Here is a 26,881-nt window from a genome sequence, read left to right as displayed (position 1 = left end):
GTTTCAGGAATTGTCTGAGCTGCTTGTTACATGCAGCCCGCATTAAGAATGAGCAGCTAACTCCTCGCTCCTCACCCCTTCCTAATTATTGGCTCCACTTGACCTTAACTGGCTCTGGAGGATCCCCTAGCTCCTGAAGCTGGGAGGTGGAAATGCGATATCGGGTGCGCTGCGTTTCTCCCCCAGTGCCACCTGTGGTGCCACCACGGGTGGCTTGGCACTGGCCACAGAGGGAGAATTGACACCAGAGAAATCGGCCAACAGCACACATCACAGCGGGCTCTGCAGAGAGCGGAGGGAGGGGGAGTGAGCAGTGGCCCCTCACTAATCTCCACCAGATATAATAGTACGCAGCTCTACCAGATTTTTCTAGAAGCCCCTACCAGCAACCTGGGGAGCCCAGAAACCCTGGTGTTTGGGTGTCTCAGGGCTGAGAAGCAGTGAAAGGAACAGGGGTCAAAGGTGGGTGGGAGGGAGATGCATGCAAGTGTCCAACCGTAGGTCCAGGCCAGAGAGGGAGGCGCCAAGAAAATGGATAGAGCTGGAGCCAGGGCCCCGGTGGGGCAGAGAGCAGATTCCAGGGCCCAGGAGACCAGAGCGGCAGCAGGAGAGGGAGGGGCCTGGGTTCCAGAAGAGAGAGCTGGCGTTTCCCACCTCGCAGGTGGCGGCTTCCGGGGATGGAGCCCCCTAGGTCCCATCTGGCCTCCCTGCCAGAGGCTGGGGAGTCTAAGTCCTGGGGAAGCCCGGAATGCCCAAGTCAGTGTCCTGGGGCGTGGGGGGGCGGAGAGAGCAGCATCCAGGTGGGAACCCCCGGCGTGGAGGCCGGGGCCATGGAGAAGGCGCGGCCGCTGTGGTCCAACCCGCTGCAGTTCCTATTCACCTGCATCTCCTACGCCGTGGGCCTGGGCAACATGTGGCGCTTCCCCTACTTGTGTCAGATGTACGGCGGAGGTGAGTGCGCACCTGGGGGGCCCTGTGCCAGGACCTGCCTGGTTCCACCCAGCCTGGAGCACCAGGCACCACCGTCCCACGTGTGCCCAAGGTCAGACCGCTGGGCCCCTCCCTCGGACTCTGTGGGAGGGCAAGGTGGGACCTTCTTGTCCCCAGCTAATGGGTGTTGTAGCAGAGAAAGCATCGCCGGAACCCACACCAGAAACACTTTGTCCCCTGCTTCTAAGTTTTGCACCTTTGGCTTGTGCATTTGGTCTATGATCCCTGTTGGGATGTTTTCATATGAAATGCGAAAAATGGGCTGCGGCTCAGTTGTTCTGGTGTCATATGTTGAAAAATGATTGCAGGCAAATGCCCCTGTCTACATGAACGGTTGGCAAGGGTGATAGCAATCACTCATGATCGATGGGTGGGAGCCCCCCCCCCCCCCAGCGCCCACCTTGGCACCAGGCTGTGCAGCTGCACCTGACCCACAGGCAGAGGGAAGGCTGGCCAGACCTGTCAGGGACACAGCCACCTCCACAGGCCGGCGTGGTTACTGTTTGACACCTTGATGATAGAAGTTATCATGTAACCACGGAGCGTTACAGTGCAGCTCCGAGCAGGCTCTGTGCACACAGCCTGTGCTGTCAGCTGTGTCACAGGTGGGAGCCCCTGATGGCCTCAGTGTCCTTGTCCAGGGACAGAAACCTGGTAAAGGGCAGGAACACCCTCTGTTGGCCAAGAAGGAATAGAGCTAGTGGGGTCCCCACAGTAGCATCCAAGATGAGTGTCCTGGGCACCACGTGGGCAGGAGGAGGAGCAGCTGGAAGGCGGAGCCTAGGAGTGGGGGTGGGACCTACCTCTCAGCCCCCCTGAGTGACAGTGACTTTTCCTCTGAGGTGTGGCCTCAGGGCTCTGCTAGGTCCCAGTCCAGCCACAACCCTCGACATAACCGGCAGGGGCAGGGAGAAGTGGGCTGGGTCTCACGGCTTTGCCTGGGACGGCAGAACTCTGGACAGCGCCTGAGTTAGTGCATTCAGGGTTCCCTGCCCGAGTACATGGCTCTGCGGTGTCTAAGGGGGACGCCAGGGTCCCTGTGTGGTGGTAGGAGCTTGAGGGAAAAGTGGGCGGTGGCATGCGGGCATGGACCGTGAGGGCATTTCAGGCAACACTGGGCACCCACCCACCTGAGCGCACTCCTCGTGAACCTTCACACCTGTGGAACAGCGCCCTCTGCAGCCTGCTCTGAACTCTGCAGCTGGGCGGACCTGGTTTCATTAGAATCAGAAGCCCTGCCCCTTATCCCACTAGCCTGTGTCATGGCCACTGCTAGTGAGCCAGCTGCTGGGGGGAGCCCACCAGGAGGAGCAGCCGACAGACCCCGTGTCTCCCAACCTGCGGGACGTTGTCGCAGCTCCACTGCCACTCCGCGGCTCCTCCCTACCCAGGGCAGCTGTCTGTAGATGGCTCCTTGGGAGCAGTGGGTTTGAAAGGTCTGTGATTCTCAGCAGCCTGGGTTCTGCCGGTGGGGCTGGGCGGCAGGGGCTTTGGAGCACTCGAGCAGCTGAGGTGAGGGTAAAGATTTTCACCTGGCTGCCTCTTATCCCTGGACCAGCAGGCAAATGGGTGAGCAGAGGTCAAAGGATGGGGGACAGGAGCAGCGGCGAGGCAACTTGGATGACGGAGGGCGTGGCACGGGGGCTGGGACAGGACAGCACGGAGGCCAGCGTGGGCGATGGCCTGGCTCTCAGCTCTGGGCGCCCACAGGTAGCTTCCTGGTCCCCTACGTCATCATGCTCCTGGTGGAGGGGATGCCGCTCCTGTACCTGGAACTGGCCGTGGGGCAGCGCATGCGACAGGGCAGCATCGGCGCCTGGAGGACCATCAGCCCCTACCTCAGCGGCGTCGGTACGTGGGGCCCTCTCCAGCCCCCTCCCACCCTGGGACCCCACCCCCACCCCGAGAGAGCCCAGGAGGGTGCCAGGCAGTGTGGACGGGGGCAGGGGGCGTGTTTGCAGCCTTTCACACCTGGGTTCTGGAGACTGTTGAACTTGAAACCGTGGCACACGGCTTCTCAGGCTGCACCTGCTACAGGACAAGATAGGCAGCAGGTGTGTGCACACTCGTGTTGTTTAACAACGAGCGGTCGGTGGTGGTGGGGGTGGGGGGAAGCTGCTTTGAGGGAGGAGGGGGGAGGGGGAGGAGTGAGGACCATAGACCCTAAGGGCTGTGGAGGACCAGCTCAGAGTAGCCCCGGGGGCCCTGCTGCCGGTGCTCCCAGCTCCACCCTTGGGTCCTTGCAGGCTAGGGCAGGACAGCCGCCATCCCCTCCACGCCTGTCCCCTCCCATGCCCCTGCTCTCTGCCGCCACAGGGCAGGTTTGGGTCCAGTGACTCAACCTCAGGTGACCCAAGGAGGGAGCACCTCCCACGTGGAGTGCAGCGTGGTATGTGGCAGTGACCAGGGGCTTCTCCTGTGAGGTTGGAGTCCTAGCACTGCCATAATTAGCTGGTGGGCCTGGGTAAACTGTGCCTCAGGCTTTGCTGTCCCATGGGGATAATTTTATTGTGAGCAACAAAGACTCACGACATTCTTAGCACCCTACCTGGCATTGACATTGAAAATCATCAGCCTCAAGCCTCAAAGCAAGGGCAAGGTTGGTGGTCAAGGCAGAAGCTTGACTAAGTGCTTACAGCGCATGGGAACGCCCACTACACACACCTGGGGGGGAGGGGGTTCTGTGGTCCCTGCAGGCATGTCCTGGGCACTCCTGCCCAGGCTGCCCCCACCGCTGCCTCAGAGTGGGGAGGGCGTCGTCGTCCTAAGCGCCACCCTGTGCCTCCTTGCAGGCGTCGCCAGCGTGGTGGTCTCCTTCTTGCTCTCCATGTACTACAACGTCATCAACACCTGGGCCTTCTGGTACCTCTTCCACTCCTTCCAGGTGAGCCAGAGCCTGCATGCCAGGAGAGAGGAAGGGGAGGAAGACGAGGGCCATAGCATCCATGGGAGCCAGTGGGGGGTGGGAGGATGGAGGGGACCCAGAACCCCCTCACCACTCCCCCAGAGCACTTCCGAACCTGTACCCTGCGGACCCCCTACCCCTTGGACAGTGCAGTCTGTTCCTACTCATGGGCAGGGAGCACCTGTTGGCGGTCAGGTGCAAACAGCCGGGCTCTGAGCTAGAAGCCACTCTCAGATTCCGAGGAGTGAGCCTGACCAGGGAGACAGAGGTTGCCCTAGCACTGGTCCCATGCACTGCCCAGATGTCCAGGCCCGAGCTCCAGCTGCTCACTGTTAAAGCGGCTGTGGCCCATCAGGTGATGGAACGGGACCTTGACTCTGTGCCTGTGAAATGCAGGACTCAATGCAGCGGGACCTGAGATGGCTGTGCATCGAGTGCTCTGAATCTGAGCCCATAGAACCCAGATACTGGCGAGACCCATCCACGTCGGGCTGGTCTCGGCGGAGCAGGGTTGGTGCCGTCCCCCCAAGCCTCCAACTCTGCCAAGAATTGATTTTTCATCCTTCCCTGCAGCTCAGAGCCTCTCTTTGCACCTGGCCTTGGGTCCTGATTGTTGGGCACACATCATTTGTGCTCCTGCAGTCATAAGAGAAGCCAGATCAAAGCAGCAGCTTAAGCAAAAGAGGGTTCTACTGGCTGCACCCTACAAAGTCCAGCAGTCTAACCGCTCAGGTCAAGTTCAAGGGCGGTCACCAGCACCAGACTGTCTTTGGTCAGGTGGAAAGATGGATTGAGGTGGGGAGGAGGGGCCGAACTTTGACTACCTTTAGTGTGCGATGTGGGTTGGAATAAATGTCCATCTCACTCACAGAAATCTTTCATTTAGTTTTTTTTTTTTTTTTTTTCCCAGAGTGTCTTGGCTTTCCATGCCTAAAATACTCTCATGGGCTCTTGAGCCAGATCCGAATGCCTGAAGGGCTTATTCTGAGGCCAGAGTGCTGTTTAGGACATCTGCCAACTTATGAGTCTTCTGTGTATCCATCCCACTTCCCATGTTGGATCGTTCTCTCCCTTTTTAATTCTATTAGTTAGTATTAACAGACACTAGTCTTGTTTATGTGATCCCTTTGACTCTTAGACCTATCAGTGTGATCAATTGTGAACTGAAATTGATCACTTGGACTAGTGAGATGGCATTGGTACATGCCACCTTGATGGGATTGAATTGGAATCCCCTGGCACATTTCTAACTCCACCATTTGGGGCAAGTCAGCTTGAGCATGTCCCAAGTTGTACATCTCTTCCTCTCTTATTCCCACTCTTATATTTAACAGGGACCACTTTTCAGTTTGTCGCTACCCCATTCGCAGAGGAATGACACTAGACCCTGCGCTGTTCTTTCGTCTGCTCGGCCCTTCCCGGGTTGGCTGCTGATCCCTCCACCTCCGTGGAGGGGCGGCTCCCCCTGCCACTTTCCCCGCTTCCGCGGGGGAGCGGCACACCGCCAGCCAGCTCTCTCGGGGGCTGCTCAGATGTTATTTGGATGTTCCCCTTAGATGTTCCTGGTGCATGTTGTCTCTCTCCTCCTTTATAGTCCTCTTCCACCAATCCCAACTCTGCTACCCACACACCGAGCACACTGCTCTCCTCCAATCAGGAGCAGCTCCTGCAGCTTGTCAAGTTGGTGAGAGGCAGCTGTGTAGAAGCTGTTTACTCCTCTCCCAGCGCCATATTGTGGGAGAGCAGATGCATAGAATAAGTCTTAATTCCAGTAACTTAGTCTAGTCCGAGTTGCTCCCCACACAGTTAAATTTAAATACCTAAGAATAATTGTGTGTTAATTACAGAGTTCAACCAATAGTATTAAGTAGAACAGAAAGTACTAAAAGGGATAAAGTATTAAATTGTACATCAACAGTCATGGAAAAATGATAGAAATTTCTATCAAAAAAAGAAACTTGTAAAATTTAGACTCAGCTTCATTATTTGCATAAATGCAAGAAGAAAAGGGGTTTACTGTGTATTAACCTGCTTGAGAAACCAGACCAAGGCAATCTGTAGGTGTGTTTTCCCAGTGGCACTGGATATAGTGAGGTTCCCGGACCTCCGAGGGTCTGATGATTTTGTTTAGTCAGCACAAGGCTTGGAATATCGGAGCAGCACACGCTGTGTACTGTTCTCAGTGGGGTTTTCAGCTGGGTCTTAAAGAGCATATTCTTAGTGAACTTGTGGAAATGATCACATGGCCCTAAAAATACTGAGAGTTTTTTTTTAAGGCTTTATTTATTTGAGAGGTAGAGTTACAGACAGAGAGAGGGAGAGACAGAGAGCAAGGTCTCCCATCTACTGGTTCATTCTCCATATGGCCACAAGGGCCAGAGCTGCGCCAATCTGAAGCCAGGAGCCAGGAGCTTCTTCCAAGTCTCCCATGTGGGTGCCAGGGCCCAAGGACTTGGGCCATCCTCCACTGCTTTCCCAGGCCATAGCAGAGAGCTGGATTGGAAGTAGAGCAGCCGGGACTTGAACTGGTGCCCAAATGGGATGCTGGTGCCACAGGCAGAGGATTAACCTAGTATGTCACAGTGCTGGCCCCACAGAACTAGTTTTTTGAATTTGAAGGGAATCGTAGGGGAAAGAAAGTAAATGTTTCTCCTTGGTTTGCAGAAGGATACCTTAGCAATGCTGAAAACCAGAGATACTTTAAGGAGTTTTGTAAAAATCAGAAAAAAGATTTAAGTAAAGACTTATTAAAGAAAAAACTAAAACCCCATGCATTTAATTGGCTTATTGTCAAGTCACTAATTCTCATTCTGTTTTATCTTGGTGCATTTCTTTATTATAGTTCTAGAAATTGTTATGTCATCCCTGAATCTTCAAATTACCAAAAACTGTGTTTAACAGTACCTGTTGGAGTCATTTTTATGAATCTGATAGCAAATATGTTAGGGATGAAAACTGTGGGTGACAAAAGACTTAAAATAGTCATGGTCACAGTGTTGATGGGAGTTGTACAGGTGATAAGGACATTTATTTTTCTATGTCGACTTTTAGGATAACTTACAGTGTCACACCAGAACCATCAGGTGTTCATTAGTTTTAGGCAATCTCTGGAACATTTATGTCACAGAAATAACATTTTTTCCCAAAGGAATGCACGTGAGGGTTTTTTTTTTTTTTAAGATTTATTTATTTACTTGAAAGAGTTACACAGAGGAGAGGCAGAGAGGGAGGGAGGGAGGGAAGCAGGGAAGGAGGGAGAGGTCCTTCACCCAATGGTTCACTCCCCAATTGGCCACAACAGCCAGAGCTGCACCGATCTGCACCGATCCGAAGCCAAGAGCCAAGAGCTTCTTCCGGGTCTCCCACACGAGTACAGGGGCCCAAGGACTTGGGACATACTCCATTTCCTTCCCAGGCCATATCTGAGAGCTGGATCAGAAGTGGAGCAGCTGTGTCTTGAACTGGTGCCCATATGGAATGCTGGTGCCCCAGGCCAGGGCATTAACCCGCTGCACCACAGCGCCGGCCCCAGAAATAAACTTTACATCACTGTATTATTTGGCAATGCTTCCCACTGGGTCCAAGAAGCCCGAGAAACTAACTAGTTTGCATCTCTACAAGATGAGAGATCCATCCTTTGAGGATCTCCAGTGGCCCTGGAAAATCTCCCAGTCAAAAGTCTGAACTTGGAACTTTGGTACCAAGGGAGCCAGGATGTCCAAAAATTGAAAACACTTGTCCCAAATAAGATCACACATCATTGAAAAATAACATTCACTCATCTAGAATGAATTAACCAGAGACAGCAAGTGATCACCTCGATGACTCTGAGAGTAAACTGAGGTTTAGAAGAACGTTAAGACGCTTAATTTTCCTACATCCTTTGTTTCCTGGCTCCAGGCACATCACTATTTTAAGAAAACCCTATTAGTATAAACACCGAGAATGACCCTGGGTTTGTATCAGTGTGTTCTTGTTCAGTTTTTATAAACTCGATCTTATCATCCTGATTCAAACCAACTTGAACCCAGCAATTCTCTCTGCAAGCTTTGTCCTTTCAAACCACCTGCTCTCGCTAAGCCTGCTTGCTACCGCTGTGCCGTCTCTGTCTTCCAGGCTGGAACAATCCAGTCGCTGTACGCTAAGATAAAAATCATCATCGGCCACACAAAACTCTTACCCACCCCCCCCCCCCCCATAAAGCGTTTCTAGCTCTACTCACTGCAAATTTGGTTTTGTTTTTACAACTTCTTTGTTCCCTCCCCTACCCCCATACTAGCTCCTCTCTGGCTTGGCAGACGGACTCCTCTATTAGCGGTTTATTAGCACTTCCTCATTTAGGTGAGCGTTTACTTGTCTGTAAGCAATTGTAGTACAGTTCCTTGCGATTGTCACCACGTGGACGCCAGGGACGAGCACATGGCTGCTACACACGGAGCTCTTACAGCTCATGTTTCCGAACGTGAGCCCGGGAAGGAGCGGGCACAGACACCAGGTCCTAAAGGGAGGGTGGGATTCCAAGGATGAGAGGGGGACCCCTGGGTCTCCCACTCACAGAGCTGCACCTCGGGGCTGTCGCTTCCCCTACAAGCAGTCTGAGGAGCGCCAGCGAACACACGGGGCAAGTAGTTTCCCCAGCAGCTTGGTTTGTTTTAAAAAAAATAAAAAAAAGCTGCTTTTATCGTTTTTTTTTTCTTTTAATTAAAGGAAAACAAATTAAATATTTCTGCCAGAGAGAGCAAGCTCCCATCCGCGGTCGTCCTGCCTTTCGGGGACCCGCACCTGCCCTGCGGGGCCCACACCACGCACACACCACGCACACACCACCCACACACTGCCACGGTGACCGGTGACCCAGGCCTCAGCCCCGCCTCCCCCTAACACGCTTGTTTTGGCCCCCCAGGACCCCCTGCCGTGGTCCGTGTGCCCCCTGAACGCAAACCGCACGGGCTACGACGAGGAGTGCGAGAAGGCGTCGTCCACGCAGTACTTCTGGTACCGCAAGACCCTCAACATCTCGCCGTCCATCCAGGAGAGCGGCGGCGTGCAGTGGGAGCCGGCGCTCTGCCTGCTCCTGGCCTGGCTGCTGGTGTACCTATGTATCCTGCGGGGCACCGAGTCCACGGGCAAGGTGGGCGGGGCGCTTTGGGGGCGGGGCAGGGTGGGGCGCTCCCAGTGGGGGCGGGGCGGGGGCGGGGCGCTCCCGGCGGGGGCGGGCCCGGAAGCAGGCGCCTGTGCCCCTGGCTGCAGGCAGCCCCGAGGGGTTGGCTTCCAGGAGCGGGAGCTTGCTGGGGTGGAGGGTACCTGTGGTGCTCGTGAGAACTTAGCTGTACAAGGTTGTTGCTGTGTCTTTGTCAACTTGCATATTTAATGAGACCGTCGCTTTCCCAGTTCATTCACAGATGTGTTCCGCGAGGACATGTCAGGACATGATATGTCTATCCTTTTTGAAAAATCACTTAGTATTTTCTTGAGAAGAAGAGAGGGAGAGAGAAGTCTTCGAACTACTACTGGATTCTGCAGATGCCTTGAGTGACCAGAACTGGGCTAGGCTGAAGCCAGGATGTCGGATTAGATCTCCCACATGGGTAGCAGTGACCCAAGTACTGGAGCTCAGAGCTCTGCCTTAGCACAGACACTGGGCTCACAACTTAGACTGTGTTTTCTTGGCATAGTGATTTCTTAGCACGTTGAAAATGTTGATGTGAGTGGTATCTCCAGTCCTGTCTCCAGTCCTTTCTAGAGTCAGGTCAAGTTGAAGGGAGGTGGAAGGACGGAGGCCTCAGTACCTGTTTGCCTCCTCTGCTGGACGAGAGCTCTCCTTGTGGTGCTCACAGGTGTGACAGCCGCGTCCCTCCAGCCCCACATCCGACCCTGTGTGCAACCAAGAACGCTAGCACCGAGTCCGGCTGTGGGCAGCTGGGGCGCAGCCCGAGAAGCCAGAACTGGAGGTGATGCCCGGGGGCCCGCCCTGGTCCCCACCTCCACAGGGGGCTGACTGTGCGCCTCACTCCCGCAGGTGGTGTACTTTACTGCGTCGCTGCCCTACTGTGTGCTCATCATCTACCTGGTCAGGGGCCTCACGCTCCACGGAGCCACCAACGGCCTGAAGTACATGTTCACTCCCAAGGTGCGGCTGGGGGCGGGCTTGGCGGTGTGCTTGGTGCATCCAGCTGCCTCCTGGGGTGCCTGGGAAGAGGGGCAGGGGCAGGGTAGCTGGAGGCTGTACCCAGGGGTAGTGCTGTGAGTCCCTAGGCTGCGGCAAAGGCTGGGGTCCCCCAGGGGCCTGGGTCCCCGTCTCAGCCAGGTGGTCCCCAGCCCTGTTCTGGGGGTCTTCAGTGTTTCAGCTCCCCGTCCCTGACCCCTGACTGTGACCCCTCCCTTCTGGCATCTGCCCAAAGCTCACCCCAAGTCCTTCCCGTGCTGTCAGCTGGGCTGGGCACCATGGCCCACTGGAGCCTGTGCACGCCTTTGCCTCCTGTGTTTGCTGGGATCCCTTCCCAACCCCTCATTGGCCAGAAACACCCTCGGTGCTGTCATCAGTAGGGGGCGCTGTTGCACTAGCGGAGAGAGACAGTCTTCATTTGGAAACAAAATGACAATAGCATTCTGCAAGGTGTCCGCTCATCCACCCCCTACACCAGTGTCAGTATGGGGTTGACCCAGACCTGGTCTGTACCAGCAGCCACATGACCATCCTGCTTTTAGGCCACCATAGCTGATCCGAAGTGGGGGAGCTATGTGGTTCTGTGCTGGGGATTGCCAGCTGGCTGTGGGGTGCTGGTCCCTCCCTCTGTTGGACCTCCTTCCCCTGGGATCTCAGAGTCTGGATTCCCACGTGAGGCCTGTCAGCCCTGTCCCTGCTGGCTTTGCAGATCGAGCAGCTGGCCAACCCCAGGACCTGGATCAACGCAGCCACACAGATCTTCTTCTCCCTGGGGCTGGGGTTCGGTGGCCTGATCGCCTTTGCCAGCTACAATGAGCCCTCCAACAACTGCCAGAAACACGCCATCATCGTCTGCCTCGTCAACAGCTCCACCTCCATATTTGCCAGCATTGTCACCTTCTCCATTTACGGCTTCAAGGCCACCTTCAACTATGAGAGCTGCTTGCAGAAGTAAGCCCAGCCCTTCCCAGGAGGCCTGGGCCTTGCGGGGGGGAAGGGGGGAGGAAGGAGGCGGGTCTCCAGAGTTAATGGGAGGGGAAATAGACCTGTTCCAGAGTCCTTGATCCAAGCTCGCGCCACTGCTAGGAGCTAGGAGCTCCGGCAAGTCAGTGTGTGCCTCACAGGGCTGAGTGCAGGGGCGTGTGTGTACGTGTGCTATGTATAGTCCACAAATAAGAGTAAATGTGATGTTTGTCTTTCAGAGTCTGGCTTATTTCACTTAGCATAGTGGTTTCCAATTCCATCCATTTTGTTGCAAAGGTCCAGATTTGATTCTTTTTTATGGCTGAGTACTATTCCATCATGTATATACTCCACATTTTGTTGATACAGTCATTAGTTGATGGACATCTAGGTTAATTCCACATCTTTGCTCTTGTGAATTGGGCTGCCATAAATGTGGGAGTGTCGGTGTCTCTTTAATTAGCTGATTTCGTTTGGGTATAGTCCCAGGAGTGGGATAGCTGGGTTATATGGTAGATGCATTGTAGTTTTCTGAGGAGTCTCCATACTGTCTTCCATAATGGTTATAACAATTTGCATTCCTACCAACAGTGTGTTAACATACCCCTTTCTCTACAAGCTTGCAAGTATGCTATTTTTTTATTTTAAGGTTACAGTCATCCTAGCTGGAGTGAGGTGATAGTTCATTGTGGTTTTCATTTGCGTTTCCCTGTGGCTGATAAACTTGAGCATGTTTTCATGTGTCTATTGGCATTTCAATGTCCTCCTTTCAAAATGTCCCTTTTGTTTGCCCATTTCTTAACTGAATTGTCTTGTTGAATTTCTTGAGGTCCCTATATATTCTGCATGTTAATCCTTTATCAAATGCATTTTGGAAAAATTGTCTCCTATTCTTTTGGTTGTCTCTTCACTTTGCTAATTCTTCCTTTGCTATGCAGAAGATTCTTAGCTTGATGTAATCTCATTTTGTCAACTTTTGCTTTTACTACAAGTAGTTCTGGGGTCTTACCCAGAAAGTCTGCCTAGGCCAATGTCTTGCAGCATTTCCCCTGTGTTTTCCTCTAGTAGTTTGATAACTTAGGTCTCAAGCTTTGATTCTTGGAGTTGGTTTTTGGATACGGTGCATCGTATGGGTCAATTTTCAAACTTCTGCATTTAGAAATCCAGTTTTCCCAACATATGTTGAAGGGACTGTCTTTTCTCCAGAATTCTAGCTCATTCATCAAAGATTGGTTGGTTGTAGGTGCATGGATTGTTTTTTGGGATTTCCGTTTTGTTTCCATTTTGTTCCATTGGACAATCTATTTTTATATGGTACCATGCTGTTTTGATTATAATAGCCCTGCATTATGTCTTTTTTTTTTAAAGATTTATTTCATTTATTTGAAAGGCAGAGTTACAGAGAGAGGCAGAACCAGAGCGCGAGAGAGGTCTTCCATCTGCTGGTTTACTTCCCAAATGACTGCCACAGCCAGAGCTGCGCCAATCTGAAGCCAGGAGCCAGGAGCTTCTTCCCAGTCTCCCACGTGGGTGCAAAGGCCCAAGGACTTGAGACATCTTCTGCTGCTTTCCCAGGCCATAGCAGAGAGCTGCATCGGAAAGGGAGCAGTCAGGATTCGAACCGCCACAAATATGGGATGCTGGTGCTGCAGGCCGGGGCTTTAACCTGCTGCGCCGCAGCACCAGCCCCCTGCATTATGTCTTGAAATCTGGTATCATGATACCTCTTGCTTTGTTTTTATTAAGATTTCTGGGGCCAGCATTGTAGCACAGCAGGTTAAGCCACGGCCTGCAACATTGTCATTCCATGTGGGCATTGGTTCAAGTCTCACCTGCTTCACTTCTGATCTAGCTCTGTGCTAATGTGCTTGGGCCCCTGCCACCCATGCAGAAGTCCTGGATTGAGTTCCAGGCTCCTGCTTTGGCCTTGCCCAGCCCTATCACAGCCATTTGGTGAGTGACCCAGTGGTTGGAAATTGTGTGTGTGTGTGTGTGTGTGTTTGTGACTCTAGCTTTCAAAGAACTAAATCCTTAAAAAAAAAAAAAAAAAGAATATTTTGACTATTTGGAGTCTTGGTGTTTCCATAAGAATTTTTGAATTTTTTTCTAGTTCTGTGAAGAATGTCCTTGGAATTTTGATGGGACTGTATTGAATCTGAATCTGTATATTGCTCTGGGTACCATGAACATTTTGGTAATTTTCTTCCAACCCATGAACATGAAAAATTTTTCCTTTCTTCGTGACTGCATTTATTTCATTAATGTTCTGTGACCTTCGTTGTCAGGTTCTTTCACAGCCTTGGCTACATTCTTCCCAAGGTGAAGTTTTTGTGGCTTTTGTGAATGCAGCAAGTTCCTGCGCGGGCGCATCATTGTGGGTGTGTAGGAATGGGATGGACTTCTGTGTGGTGATTTCAGATCCTGCAACTTGAATGAATTCTCTGAAGAGTTCTGAGTCTCTAAGTGGAGTCTTTCAGTTCCCCTTTATAAAGAACCCTATCATCTGCCAGCAGGGAGAATCGGACTTCCGCATTTCCAATCTGTATCCTGTTTGGATTCTTGTTCTGGCCTGATAGCTCTGGCTAAAATTTCCAGAATGATATTGAAAAATAGTGGTCAGAGTGGACATCCTTGTCTGGTTCTGGATCTTCGTGGAAATGCTTCCAGTTTTTTCCCATCCAATATGATGTGTTGAAATAGTCTCCTATATCCAATCAAAAATTTTTTTCTAATGAAAGGATATTTTGGCAAGTGCTGTGGCTCAATAGGCTAATCCTCCGCCTGTGGCACTGGCACCCTGGGTTCTAGTCCCAGTCGGGGTGCCAGATTCTGTCCCGGTTGCTCCTCTTCCAGGCCAGCTCTCTGCTGTGGCCCAGAAAGACAGTGGAGGATGGCCCAAGTGCTTGGGCCCTGCACCCATATGGGAGGGAGACCAGAAGGAAGCACCTGGCTCCTGGCCTCAGATCAGCGCTGCGCACCGGCCATAGCAGCCATTTGTGGGGTGAACCAACGTAAGGAAGACCTTTCTCTCTGTCTCTCTGTCTAACTCTGCCTGTCTAAAAATAAAATAAAATAATGAAAGGATTTTGTATTTTATCAAATGCTTTCTCTTCATCTATTGAAATCATCATATGGTTTTTATCCTTTTTTTCTTTGATGTGATGTATCACGTTGATCAATTTGTGTTTGTTGAAATATCCCTGCATCTCCGAGATAAATCCCGTTTGCCCAGGGTGGATAATATTTTTGATGTAATGTTGGTTTCAGTTTGCTAGATTTTATTGATGATTTTTGCATCTGTGTTCATCCAGGATATTGGTCTATAGAGTTTTTTTTTCTATCTTTTAGAATGAAAGTAATGCTGGCCTCATAGAATGAATTTTCCTTTTTCTTGAATAGTTTGAGAAGAATTGGGACTAAGTCTTCCTTAAAAGTTTGGTAAAATTCAGCAGGGAAGCAATCTCTTCTGGGCTTTTCTTTGTTGAGAGACTATTACTGGCCTGATCGATCTGGTTTCCTGTGTCTGCCTGCCTCAGTTTGGTAAATTATATGTGTCCAGAAATCTTTCCATTGCTCCCAGATGTTCCAGTTTGTTGGCCTGTAGTTACTCACAATAGTTCCTCCTGATTCTTAGTATTTCTGTGTTATCAGTTGTAATATGCCTTTTTCATCTCTGATTTTTGAGTCTTCTACATTTTTTTCTTGTTAAGTTTTTCAAAAAACTACCTCTTCATTTCACTGATCTTCTTTTTTAAATCATTTATTCAAAAGACAGAGTTCCAGGAAGCAGGGAGACATGTATGTACATGCACATGCACACATCAATCAATCTGCCAACCACAGGTTCACTCCCCAAATGATCTCAATGGCTGGGCTGTGCCAAGTCAAAGCCAGGAGCCTGGAGCGTCATCCAGGTCTCTCACATGGGAGTAGACACAGAGAGGTCGTCCATCCAGTAGTTCACTCCCCAGGTGGCCAAAACAGCTGGAGCTGGGCCAATCTGAAGCCAGGAACTAGGAGCTACTTCCTGGGGTCTCACGTGGGTGTAGGGGCCCAAGGACTTGGGCCATCCTCCACTGCTTTCCCAGGTACATTACTAGGGAGCTGGATCAGAAATGGAGCAACTGGGACTCAAACCTGCGCCCACATGGGATGCTGGAGCTTTAACCCGAATCGCCAGCCCCTCCTTTTAAGTCTTTTTATTATTATTACCGAACACTTAATCCTTTTTATATGATCAGCCTAACAATTATATCAGTATGCTCACTTTAATCCTTAAAATGCTATTTTTAAACACCCAGCTTAAGGGGATTTGGGATCCCATGACAAGTTTTTAAACTGTACTCTGAGAAGTAAGCCTGTAGGAATGGATGCAGAACTGTGCAGTTTTGTAGTTACAACTTAATACATTTTACTACTACTGCTTAAGGAACATGGTGACTCTTCTCACTGTGCCCACCCTTCTATCCCCCTATCCTCCTCCATTATTCCCACTCTTATTTTTAACTAAGATCTATTTCAATTAACTTTATCCACATATTATTATCTCCATGTTGAGTAAATAGTTCAACAGATAGTATGAAAAAAAAAAAACTTTTTCTCAACAGTCAAGAAAAGGGCTGTTCAAAGTCACTGCTTCTAAAAGTGTCAATTTCACTTCTACAGATTGGCTTTTAGGTGCTCTATTAGTTATCACAAGTCAAGGAGAACATATGGTATTTGTCCCTTTGGGACCGGCTGCTTTCATTAAGTATGGTGTTTTCCTGTTTCATCCATTTTATTGTGAATTTCCAGATGGCATTTTTTAACACTGTGTAATATTCCCTGGTGTACATATCCCATAATTTCTTTATCCAGTTTCAATTGACAAACATTTGAGTTGATTCCATGTCTTAGCTATTGTGAATTGAGATGCAATAAACAGGGGTACATGGGGCTGGTGCACAGTAGGTTAATCCTCCACCTGTGGCGCAGGCATCCCATATGGGCACCAGTTTGAGACCAGGCTGCTCCTCTTCCAATCCAGCTCTCAGCTGTGGCCTGGGAAAGCAGTAGAAAATGGTCCAACTCCTTGTGCTCCTGCACCCACGTGGGAGACTGGGAAGAAGCACCTGGTTCCTGGCTTCGGATTGGTGCAGCTCCAGCTGTTGCGGCCATTTGGGGAGTGAACCAATGGAAGGAAGACTTCTCTCTCTGTCTCTCCTCTGTCTGTAACTCTGTTTCTCAAATAAATAAATATTTTTTAAAATAGGGGTACAGATAATTCTTTCATATGCTGATTTCATTTCATTTGGATAAATTCGCAGGGGTGGGATGGCTGTCATGTGGCAGGTCTATATTCAGGTACCTGAGGTATCTCCATACTGTCTTCCACAGTGGCTGTACCAGTTTACATTCCCACCAACTGGGGATTAGAACACCTTTTTCCCCACATCTTCGCCAGCATCTGTTGTTTGTTGATTTCTGTATGAAAGCCATTCTAATGGGAGTGAGGTGAAACCTCATTGTGGTTGTGGTTTGCATTTCTCTCATGGCTAGTGAGCCTGAGCATTTTTTTCATGTGTCTGTTACCCATTTCTTCTTTGGAAAAATGCCTGTTTAAGTCCTTTGCCCATTTAACAACTGGGTAGTTTGTTTTGCTGTTGAGTTTCTTGATCTCTATATATTCTGGTTATTATCTTTTTTAAAAATTTTTTATTTATTCAAAAGAGTTACAGAGAGAGGTAGAGCCAGAGAGAGAGAGAGAGAGGTCTTTCACCCACTGGTTCACCCCCCAGATGACCGCAATGGCCAGAGCTGAGCCAATCCAAAGCCAGGAACCAGGAGCTTTTTCCAGGTCTCCCATGTGGGTGCAGAGGCTCTCCTGCATTCCCAGGAAATAGCAGAGAGCTGGATTGGAAGAGGAGCAGCTGGGACTCAAACCGGCACCCATATGGAATGCCGGCGCTGCATGTTGGGGCTTTAACCCACTGCGCCACAGTGTCATCCCCTGGTTATTAATCTTTGATCAGTTGCATAGTTTGCAAATAATTTCTCCCATTCTGTTGGTTGTCTCCCTACTTTGCTAAGTGTTTCTTTGGCAGTATAGAAGCTTTTCAATTTGATATAATCCCATTTTTCAGTTTTGGCTTTGATTGCCTGTGCCTCTGGGGTCTGTTCCAAGAACTCTGTCTGTGCCAATGTCTTGCAGAGTTTCCCTCAATGTTCTCTAATAATTTGATGGTATTGGGTCATATATTTCTGTCTTTAATCCATTTTGAGTGCATTTTTTGTGTAAGGTGTAAGGTAGGGGTCTTGCTTCATACTTCTGCATGTGGAGATTCAGTTTTCCCAGCACCATTTGTTGGAGACACTGTCCTTGCTCCAGGGATTGGTCCCAGCTCCATTGTCAAAGATAAGTTGGTTGTAGATGCTTGGATTGATTTCTGGTGTTTGTATTATGTTCCATTGATTTATCCATCTGCTTTTGTACCAGTACCAGGCTGTTTTAATTGTGACTGTCCTGTAGTCTGTCTTGAAATCTAGTATTGTGATGATGCTGGCATCGTTTTTGTTGTAAAATGTTGCTTTAGCTATTTGAGGTCTCCTGTGTTTGCATATGAATTTTAGCATTATTTTTTCTATATCTGAGAAGAATGTCTTTGGTATTTTATTGATAATGCGTTGAATCTGTAAATTGCCTTTGGAAGACATTTTGATGATACTGATTCTTGCAATTTGTGAACATCAAAGATTTTTCCTTTTTTTGTATTTTCTATTTCTTTCTTTAATGGCTTGTAATTCTCAATGTAGAGATCTTTGACATCCTTGGTTAGTTAACTTTATTCCAAGGTATTTGATTTTTTTGGTAGCAATTGTGAGTGGGGTTGATCTTGGGAATTCTTTCTCAGCTGTGGAATTGTCTGCGTATACAAAGGCTGTTGATTTTTATGTGTTGATTTTATATCCTGCCCTTTTTCCAAATTCTTCTATGAGTTCCAATAGTTTCTTGGTGGAGTATTTTGGATCCCCTATGTATAGAATGATGTCATCTGCAAATAGGGATAGTTTGACTTCCTCCTTCCCAGTTTGTATGTCTTTGATTTCTTTTCTTGCCTAATGTCTCTGGCTAAAACATCCAGGACTATACTGAATAGCAGTGGTGAGAGCAGCCATCCGTATCTGATACCGAATCTCAGTGGGAATGCTCCTAACTTTGCCCCATTCAATTGAACACTGGTTGTGGGTTTGTCATAAATTGATTTGATTCTGTTGAGGAATGTTCCTTCTCTACTCAGTTTGCTTAGAATTTTCATCAGGAAAGGGTGTTGTCTTTTATCAAGTGCTTTCTCTGCATCTCTTGACAAAATCACATGGTTTTTGTTCTTCAATTTGTTAATGTGATGTATCATGCTGGTTGTTTTGTGAATGTTGAACCATCCCTGCATACCAGGGATAAATCCCACTTGGTCCAGGTGAATGATCTTTCTAATGTGTTGTTGGATTCAATTGGCTAGAATTTTGTTGAGGATTTTTGCATCTATGTTCATCAGGGAAATTGGTCTGTAGTTAACTTTCTCTATTGTATCCTTCTCAGTTTTGAAATTAAGGTGATGCTGGCTTCATAGAAAGAATTTGGGAGGATTCCTTCCCTTTCAGTTGTTTTGAATAGCTTGAGAAGAGTTAGAGTTAGTTCTTAAATTTCTGGAGGAATTCGGTGAAGCCATCTGGTCCTTGGCTTTTTTGTTGCTGTTGTTGGGTCTTTATTACTGATTTAATTTCTGTCTTGATTATGGGTCTGTTTAGGTTTTCTGTGTCTTCATGTCTCAGTTTAGGTACATTATGTGTCTAGGAATCTATCCGTTACTTCTAGGTTTTCCAGTTTGTTGGCATACAGCTCTCTGTCTTAATTTCTGATGATGATTCTTATTTCTGTGGTGTTGGTTACATTTCCTTTTTCATTTCTTATTTTTGTTGTTTGTAAGATTTATTTATTGATTTGAAAGGCAGAGTTACAGAGAGGCAGAGGCATAGAGAGATAGAGAGGTCGGTCTTCCATTTGTTGGTTCACTCCTCAGATGGCTGCAATGGCCAGAACTGTGCTGATGCAAAGCCAGGAGCCATGAACTTGTTCCAGGCCTCCCACATGGGTGCAGGGGCCCAAAGACTTGCCCCATCTTCTACTGCTTTCCCAGGCCATAGCAGAGAGCTGGATCACAAGTGGAGTAACTGGGACTTGAGCCAACACCCATATGGGATTCTTGCCCTGCAGCTGGGCCAGTGAGATGTCAATTTTTTTTATTTTTTCAAAGAACCAGCTCTTCATTTCCTGATATTTTGCATTTTTTGTTTTATTTCTTCTCTAATTATTCCTTTGCTCCTACTAGCTTTGGGTTTGGCTTGCTATTGTTTTTCTAGGTCCTTGAGATGCGTCAATAGCTCATTTCTTTGGTGCCTTTCCAAATTCTTGATGTAGGCAACGATTGCTATAAACTTTCTTCTTAACACTGCTTTTGATGTATACCGTAAGTTTTGATTTGTTACATTGTCATCTTCATTTGTTTCCAGAAATTCTTTGATTTTTTTTAATGACCCACTGTTCATTTAGAAGCATGTTGTTCAACCTCCATGTTTTTGCATATGTTCTAGAGATTCCTGAGTTGTTGTTTTGCAGCTTAAGAGAAGATGTATAGTATGATTTCAATTTTTATGAATTTGCTGAAACTTGCTTTATAGCCTAGTATGTGGTCAATCCTAGAGAAAGTTCCATGGACTGGTGAGAAGAATGTGTATTCTGTGGCTATTAGATAGAAAGTTCTGTAGATATCTGTTAGGTCCATTTGGTGCATAGTGCCCATTAACTCTGTTGTTTCCTTGATGATTCTCTGTCTGGTTGATCTGTCCATTGCTGAAAGTGGAGTATTGAAGTCCCCCATTACTATTGTGCTGGAGTCTATGTCTCCCTTTAGATCCATTAACATTTCTTTTAAATAGCCAGGTGCCCTGTAATTAGGTGCATATACATTTATAATAGTCACTTCTTCCTGTGGAATTGATCCCTTAATCATTGCACAGTGCCCTTCATTGTCTCTTTTAATAGTTTTTATGTTAAAGTCTATTTTGTCTGATATTAACATGGCTACACCAGCTCTTTTTTGGTTTCTGTTGGCATGGAATATCTTTCTCCATCCTTTCACTTTCAGTCTGTGTGCATCTTTGCTGATAAGATGCGTTTCTTGTAGGCAGCAAATAGATGTGGTTTTTTTTTTTTTTTTTTTTTTGACTGGCAGAGTGGCCAGTGAGAGAGAGAGACAGAGAGAAAGAGAAAGGTCTTCCTTTTGCCGTTGGTTCACCCTCCAATGGCCGCCGCGACTGGCGCGCTGCGGCCGGCGCACCATGCTGATCCGATGGCAGGAGCCAGGTGCTTATCCTGGTCTCCCATGGGTGTAGGGCCCAAGTACTTGGGCCATCCTCCACTGCACTCCCGGGCCACAGCAGAGAGCTGGCCTGGAAGAGGGGCAACCGGGACAGAATCCGGCGCCCTGACTGGGACTAGAACCTGGTGTGCCGGCACCGCAAGGCGGAAGATTAGCCTAGTGAGCTGCGGCACTGGCCAGATGTGTTTTTTTAATCCATTCAGCTGGTCTGTGTTTTTTAACGGGAGAGTTGAGGCCATTTACCTTCAGGGTGACTATTGATAAGTAACGACTTTGCCCTGCCATTTTCCATAAATATTCCTATTGTTTACATTGGATTTCCTTTGTATTTTTACTGGGAGATTTTCTGCCTTCATCTTTTTTTTTTTTTTTTTTTTTTTTTTTTTTTTTTTTTTGACAGGCAGAGTGGACAGTGAGAGAGAGAGACAGAGAGAAAGGTCTTCCTTTGCCGTTGGTTCACCCTCCAATGGCTGCCGCGCCTGGCGCGCTGCGGCCGGCGCAATGCACTAATCCGATGGCAGGAGCCAGGTACTTATCCTGGTCTCCCATGGGGTGCAGGGCCCAAGTACTTGGGCCATCCTCCACTGCGCTCCCTGGCCACAGCAGAGAGCTGGCCTGGAAGAGGGGCAACCGGAACAGAATCTGGCACCCCGACCGGGACTAGAACCCAGTGTGCTGGTGCTGCAAGGCGGAGGATTAGCCTAGTGAGCCGCGGCGCCAGCCCCTTCATCTTCTTTCATAGTGATGTTTCTGTGTTTCTGTGTGTAGCGTATCCTTAAGCATCTTTTGTAGGGCTGGACAGGCAATGACGAATTCCTTCAATTTCTGTTTGTTATGGAAGGTCTTTCTTTCACTTTCATTCATAAATGAAAACTTTTCAGGGTACAGTACTCTGGGTTAACAGATTTTTTCTCTTAAAACTTAGAATATATCTCTCCATTATCTGCTAGCCTGTAGGGTTTCTGATGAGAAGTCCACTATGAGTCTAATTGGAGATCCTCTGAAAGTAATCCAGCGTTTCTCTTGTGCACATTTAAGAATGTTCTATTTATGTTTCACTGTGGAGAGTTTGACTATTATGTGTTGTGGTAAAGAACTTTTCTGGTCATGTCTGTTAGGAATTCTGTGTGCTTCCTCTACTTGGATGCCCCATTCTTGCTCCAAATTAGGAAGGTTTTGTGTTGTTAGTTCACTAAAAAGGCCTTCTAATCCTTTCTCTCTTTCCATGTCTTCAGGAACTCCTAAGACTCGTATATTGGGTTGTTTGATAGTATCCTGGAGATTCTCAACATTTATTTTTTAGTTTTCTAATTTCCTCTTCTTGTTTTTGGTCTGACTATAAAATTTCCAGATTTGTCTTCTAGCTTGGATATTCTTTCATTTGCCTCACCAGCTCTGTTAAGACTTTCCATTGCATTTTTATTTGATCTATTGAGTTCTTTGTTTCTAGTATTTCATTTTGATTTCTAAGATCTCAATTTAATGAGAAAAATTTTCATTCTTATCATACATAGTTTTCTTTAGTTCATGACTTTGACTGCTTCTGAGCAGTTCAATGATTAGTTTTTAGAATTCCATTTCCGGCATTTCCTCGATCTCTTCGTCTTCACATTCTAATGTTGAAATGTTCTAGTGTTCCTCTGGGGGGCTTATAGTGTCTTCCTTATTCTTGTTGTTGTTGTTTTTTTTTTTTTTTTTTTTTTTTTTGCTTTTATTTTTTGGCATTTGTAGAATTTTTTTCTCTCTGGTTAGATCTGTGGTTCGCAGGCATGCAAGGTACCCGCTGGCTGCAGCCCCCTGGTTTCTAAGTTATGCTGATGGGTTGGAGAGTTCCCCAGGTGGCTCTTCCCCGCCCCTCCTGTTGCCAGGCAACTGGCACAGGAGCTGGGGTGGCTGCCCCCTGCCTGTGTCCAAAAGTAGTGTCAGCTCTCCCCCTGCTGGCAGCAGGTCTTTGCTGTGGTGGGGAGGGAGAGAGACATGCTGGCTTTTTTTTTTTTTTTTTTTTTTTTTTTCCCTGTCTCTGGACAGTTGGTCACCTGCTGTCATAGGGGATTCTCTTGGAACTCCAAAAGCCATTCCCTAAGCTCTCCCTCCCATTTTATCAGCAGCGCCATTGACCCAAGGGGTCTTCTCTCACCTGGCTTGCTGGGGTGGGCATCCTCCTCCCTGGATCCAAGTGGGTGGGTCTTCTGTTGTGTATTTGCTCTTGGGGCGTGGATCTGGACCACCTCTACTAGGCTGGCAGATTTCCCACCACCGCTCTCCTGTAGCTTTATCTGGAGTTTACTCTGACTGCTTTTTTAAATAACAGTTTTGCCTCACGTGATCAGACCGTCCTGTTGCTATTCTGCTATCTTGGAATCCTACACTTTCCTTTTTTTTCCTTTAGAAAGCTTTTATTTAATGAATACAAATTCTTAGGTACAGCTTTCGGAATATAGCAGTTCTTCCCCCCATACCCTCCCTCCCACCCCTTCTCCCTCTCCCATTCCATTCGTCATTAAGATTCATTTTTAATTAACTTTATATACAGAAGACCAACTCTATACTAAGTACAGATTTCCACAGTTTGCACCCACACAGACACACAAAGTATAAAGTACTGTTTGAAGACTAGTTTTTTATTTATTTATTTATTTATTTTGACAGGCAGAGTGGAAAGTGAGAGAGAGAGACAGAGAGAAAGGTCTTCCTTTTGCCATTGGTTCACCCTCCAATGGCCGCCGTGGCCGGCGCGCTGCGGCCGGCACACCACGCTGATCCAAAGGCAGGAGCCAGGTGCTTCTCCTGGTCTCCCGTGGGGTGCAGGGCCCAAGCACTTGGGCCATCCTCCACTGCACACCAGGGCCACAGCAGAGAGCTGGCCTGGAAGAGGGGCAACCAGGACAGAATCCAGAACCCCGACCGGGACTAGAACCTGGTGTGCCGGCGCCGCAAGGCAGAGGATTAGCCTAGTGAGCCACGGCACCGGCTTGAAGACTAGTTTTACCATTAATTCTCATAGTACAACTCATTAAGGACAGAGATCCTACATGAAGAGTAAGTGCACAGTGACTCCTGTTGTTGATTTAGCAATTGACACTCTTACTTATGATGTCAGTGATCTCCCAAGGCTCTTGTCATGAGCTGCCAAGGCTATGGGAGCCTTTTGAGTCCACAGACTCCAACACTATTTAGACAGGGCCCTAAGCAAAGTGGAAATTCTCTCCTCCCTTCAGAGAAAAGTACAACCTTCTTTCCACTGGGATCTCACTCACAGAGATCCTTCATGTAGGTCATTTTTTGCCACAGTGTCTTGGTTCTCCATGCCTGAAATGTTCTTATGGGCTTTTCAGCCAGATCCAAATGCTTAAGGACTGATTCTGAGGTCAGAGTGCTGTTCAGGGCATTTGTCATTCTATGAGTCTGCTGTGTGGCCTGCTTCCCATGTTGTTTTATCATTCTCTCCTTTTTAATTCTATCAATTATTATTAGCAGACAAGGTCTTATTTATGTGATCTCTTTGACACTTAATGCTATCTATATAATCAGTTACACACTTAATATGATCACTTTAACTTGTAAGATGGCATTAGTACCACCTGCTTAATGGGATTTGGGGTTCTATGGCATGTTTTTAGCTTTACTCTTAGGGGTAAGTCCATGGGAATCTGTGCTGAACTGTACATCTCCTCCCTCTCTTATTACCACTCTTACTTTTTATTAGGATCTATTTTCAATTGGGTTTAAGCACCCATGAATAAATATGTGTTAAGTAAAGAGTTCAACCAATGGTATTAAATAGAAAAAGAAAATAGTAAATAATAATAATAAACTGTTCCTCGACAGTCAAGACAAGGGCTGTTCAATCATTGCTTCTCATAGTGTTAATTTCACTTCTACAGGTTGTTAGGTGCTCTGTTAGATGTCACAGATCAGCAAGAACATATGGTATTTGTCCCTTTGGGACTGGCTTATTTCACTAAGTATGATGTTTTCCAGATTAATCCATTTTTTTGCAGATGAACAGATTTTTTTTCCTTACCATTGTGTAGTGTTCCACAGAGTACATATCCCATAATTTCTTTTTCCAGTCTTCCGTTGATGGGCATTTAGGTGATTCCATGTCTTAGCTGTTGTGAATTGAGCTGCATTAAACATAGAGGTGCACATAACTCTTGTATTTGCTGACTTCATTTTCCCTGGGCAAATTCCAAGGAGTGGGATGTCTGGGTCATATGGTAGGAATATATTCAGACTTCTGAGGTATCTCGATACTGTTTTCCACAGTGTTGTACCAGTTTGCATTTCCACCAACAGGTGGTAAAAAGGGTACCTCTTCCCCCACATCCTCGCCAGCATGTGGTATTTGTTGTTTGCTGTATGAAAGTCATTCTAACTGGGGTGAGGTGAAACCTCATTGTGATTTTGATTTGCATTTCCCTGACGGCTAGTGATCCTGAATATTTTTTCAGTGTTGTTGGCCATTTGGATTTTCTCTTTTGAAAAATGTGTGTTTAAGTCCTTGGCCCATCTCTTAACTGGGTTGTTTGTTTTGTTGTTCTGGAGTTTCTTGATCTCTTTGTAGATTCTGGTTATTTATTCTTTATCAGTTGCATAATTTGCAAATAATTTTTCCCACTCTGCTGCTTGCCTCTTCACTTCCAAACTGTTTATTTTTGCAGTATAGAAACTTCTCAATTTGAAATAATTCCATTTGTTTATTTTGGCTTTGCCTGTGCCTCTAGTGTCTTTTCCAGGAACTCATTGCCTGTGCCAATATCTTGCAGGGTTTCTCTGATAGTCTTTAATAAATTGATGGTGTCAAATCATAGATTTGGATCTTTAATCCATGTTGAGTGGATTTTTGTGTAAGGTGTAGGGTAGGGGTCTTTCTTTGTACTTAGGCATGTGGAAATCCAATTTTCCCAGCACCATTTGTTGAAGAGACTCTCCTTTCTCCAGGGATTGGTTTTAGCTCCTTGGTCAAATATAAGTTGGCTGTAGATACTTGGATTGATTTCCAGTATTTCTATTCTGTTTCATTTTGGTCTGTCCATCTGTTTTTGTTGCAGTACCAGGCTGTTTTGATTATAACTGCCTTGTAGTGTGTCTTTTTTTTAAAGATTTATTTATTTATTTGAAAGTAGAGAAACACAGAGAGAGGAGAGGCAGAGAGAGAGAGAGAGAGAGAGAGAGAGAGAGAGTCTTCCATCTACTGGTTCACTCCCCGATTGGCTGCAACAGCCAGAGCTGCACCAATCTGAAGCCAAGAGCTTCCTCCAGGTCTCCCATAAGGGTGCAGGGGCCCAAAGACTTGGGCCATCTTCTGCTGCTTTCTCAGGTCATAGCAGAGAGCTGGATTGGAAGTGGAGCAGCCAGGACTTGAACCAGTGCAATATAGGATGCCAGCACTGCAGGCGTCATCTTTACCTGCTACACCACAGTGCTGGCCCCATAGTATGTCTTGAAATATGATATTGTGATGCCTCTGGCTTTGTTTTTGTTGTATAAGATTGCTTCAGCTATTTGAGGTCTCCTGTGCCTTCATATGAATTTCAGAATCATTTTTTCTATATCTGAGAAGAATGTGTCTGATATTTTGATTGGTATAACATTGAATCTGTAAATTGCTTTCAGAAGGATGCACGTTTTGATGATAGATTCTTCCAGTCCATGAACATGGAAAATTTCTCCATTTTTTTTTGTATCTTCTTCTATTTCTTTAATGTTTTGTAAGTCTCATCGTAAAGATCTTTGACATCCTTGGTTAAATTTATTCCAACGTGCTTGATTTTTTTGGTAGCTATTGTGAATGTGATTGATTTTAGAAGTTCTTTCTCAGCCATGGCATTGTCTCTGTAAACAAAAGCTGTTGCTTTTTGTGTATTGACTTTATATCCTGCTACTATATCAAACTCTTCTATGAGTTCCAATAGTCTTTTCTTGGAGTCCTTTGGATCCCATATATATAGAATCATGTCATCTGCTGTTGCTGTGGATTCATTCCTGAGAGGAGGAGCGGGGGGTGGGGTGGGGGTGGGCAAGAGGCGCGGAGTCACCACACAGACCCCGGGAGTCGGGTGAAAGCTGGCCTGAGGCAAGCAGCCTGCAGACTGGTTTATGTCAGTTGCTACAGCAGCTTATATAGCCAAGGCAGCCAATCCAGTCAAGGGGTGGTCTATGCCCTAACCAATCACAGCCTGTTGCCAGGCAGTTTCCAAAGCCATCCAATCACAGCCTGTTGCCAGTCAGGCTGTGTTGCCAGGCAGTTTCTGAAGCCATCCAATCACAGCCTGTTGTCAGGCTCTGTTGTTGTGTGGTTTCCTAAGCCATCCAATCACAGCCTATTGCCAGGCAGTTTATGTTGTCAGCGGCCATCTTGGCATGACCTTCTCATTCCACCACAATCTGCAAATAGGGATAGTTTGATTGCCTCCTTCCCAATTTGTATCCCTTTGG

General features: G+C 47.4%; 1 protein-coding gene across 2 annotated transcripts in view; it reads left to right on the top strand.

The window, feature by feature from the left end:
• The first annotated feature begins 586 nt into the window (after positions 1-586).
• Positions 587-26,881, top strand: part of SLC6A20 (solute carrier family 6 member 20) — a 49,337-nt gene continuing 23,042 nt past the window's right edge. For both annotated transcript variants that reach the window (XM_051851701.2, XM_051851700.2), the window contains exons 1-6: positions 587-951; positions 2,701-2,841; positions 3,783-3,874; positions 8,799-9,026; positions 9,915-10,025; positions 10,771-11,012. In XM_051851701.2, coding sequence (XP_051707661.2) covers positions 678-951; positions 2,701-2,841; positions 3,783-3,874; positions 8,799-9,026; positions 9,915-10,025; positions 10,771-11,012 — 1,088 coding nt within the window. In that variant the 5' untranslated portion in view covers positions 587-677. The remainder of the gene's footprint in view (positions 952-2,700; positions 2,842-3,782; positions 3,875-8,798; positions 9,027-9,914; positions 10,026-10,770; positions 11,013-26,881) is intronic.

Source organism: Oryctolagus cuniculus, chromosome 10, assembly GCF_964237555.1.
Source record: "Oryctolagus cuniculus chromosome 10, mOryCun1.1, whole genome shotgun sequence".
Lineage (NCBI taxonomy): Eukaryota > Metazoa > Chordata > Mammalia > Lagomorpha > Leporidae > Oryctolagus > Oryctolagus cuniculus.
Note: the sequence above shows the minus strand (reverse complement) of the source record. Positions and strands in the feature narration are given on the sequence as shown.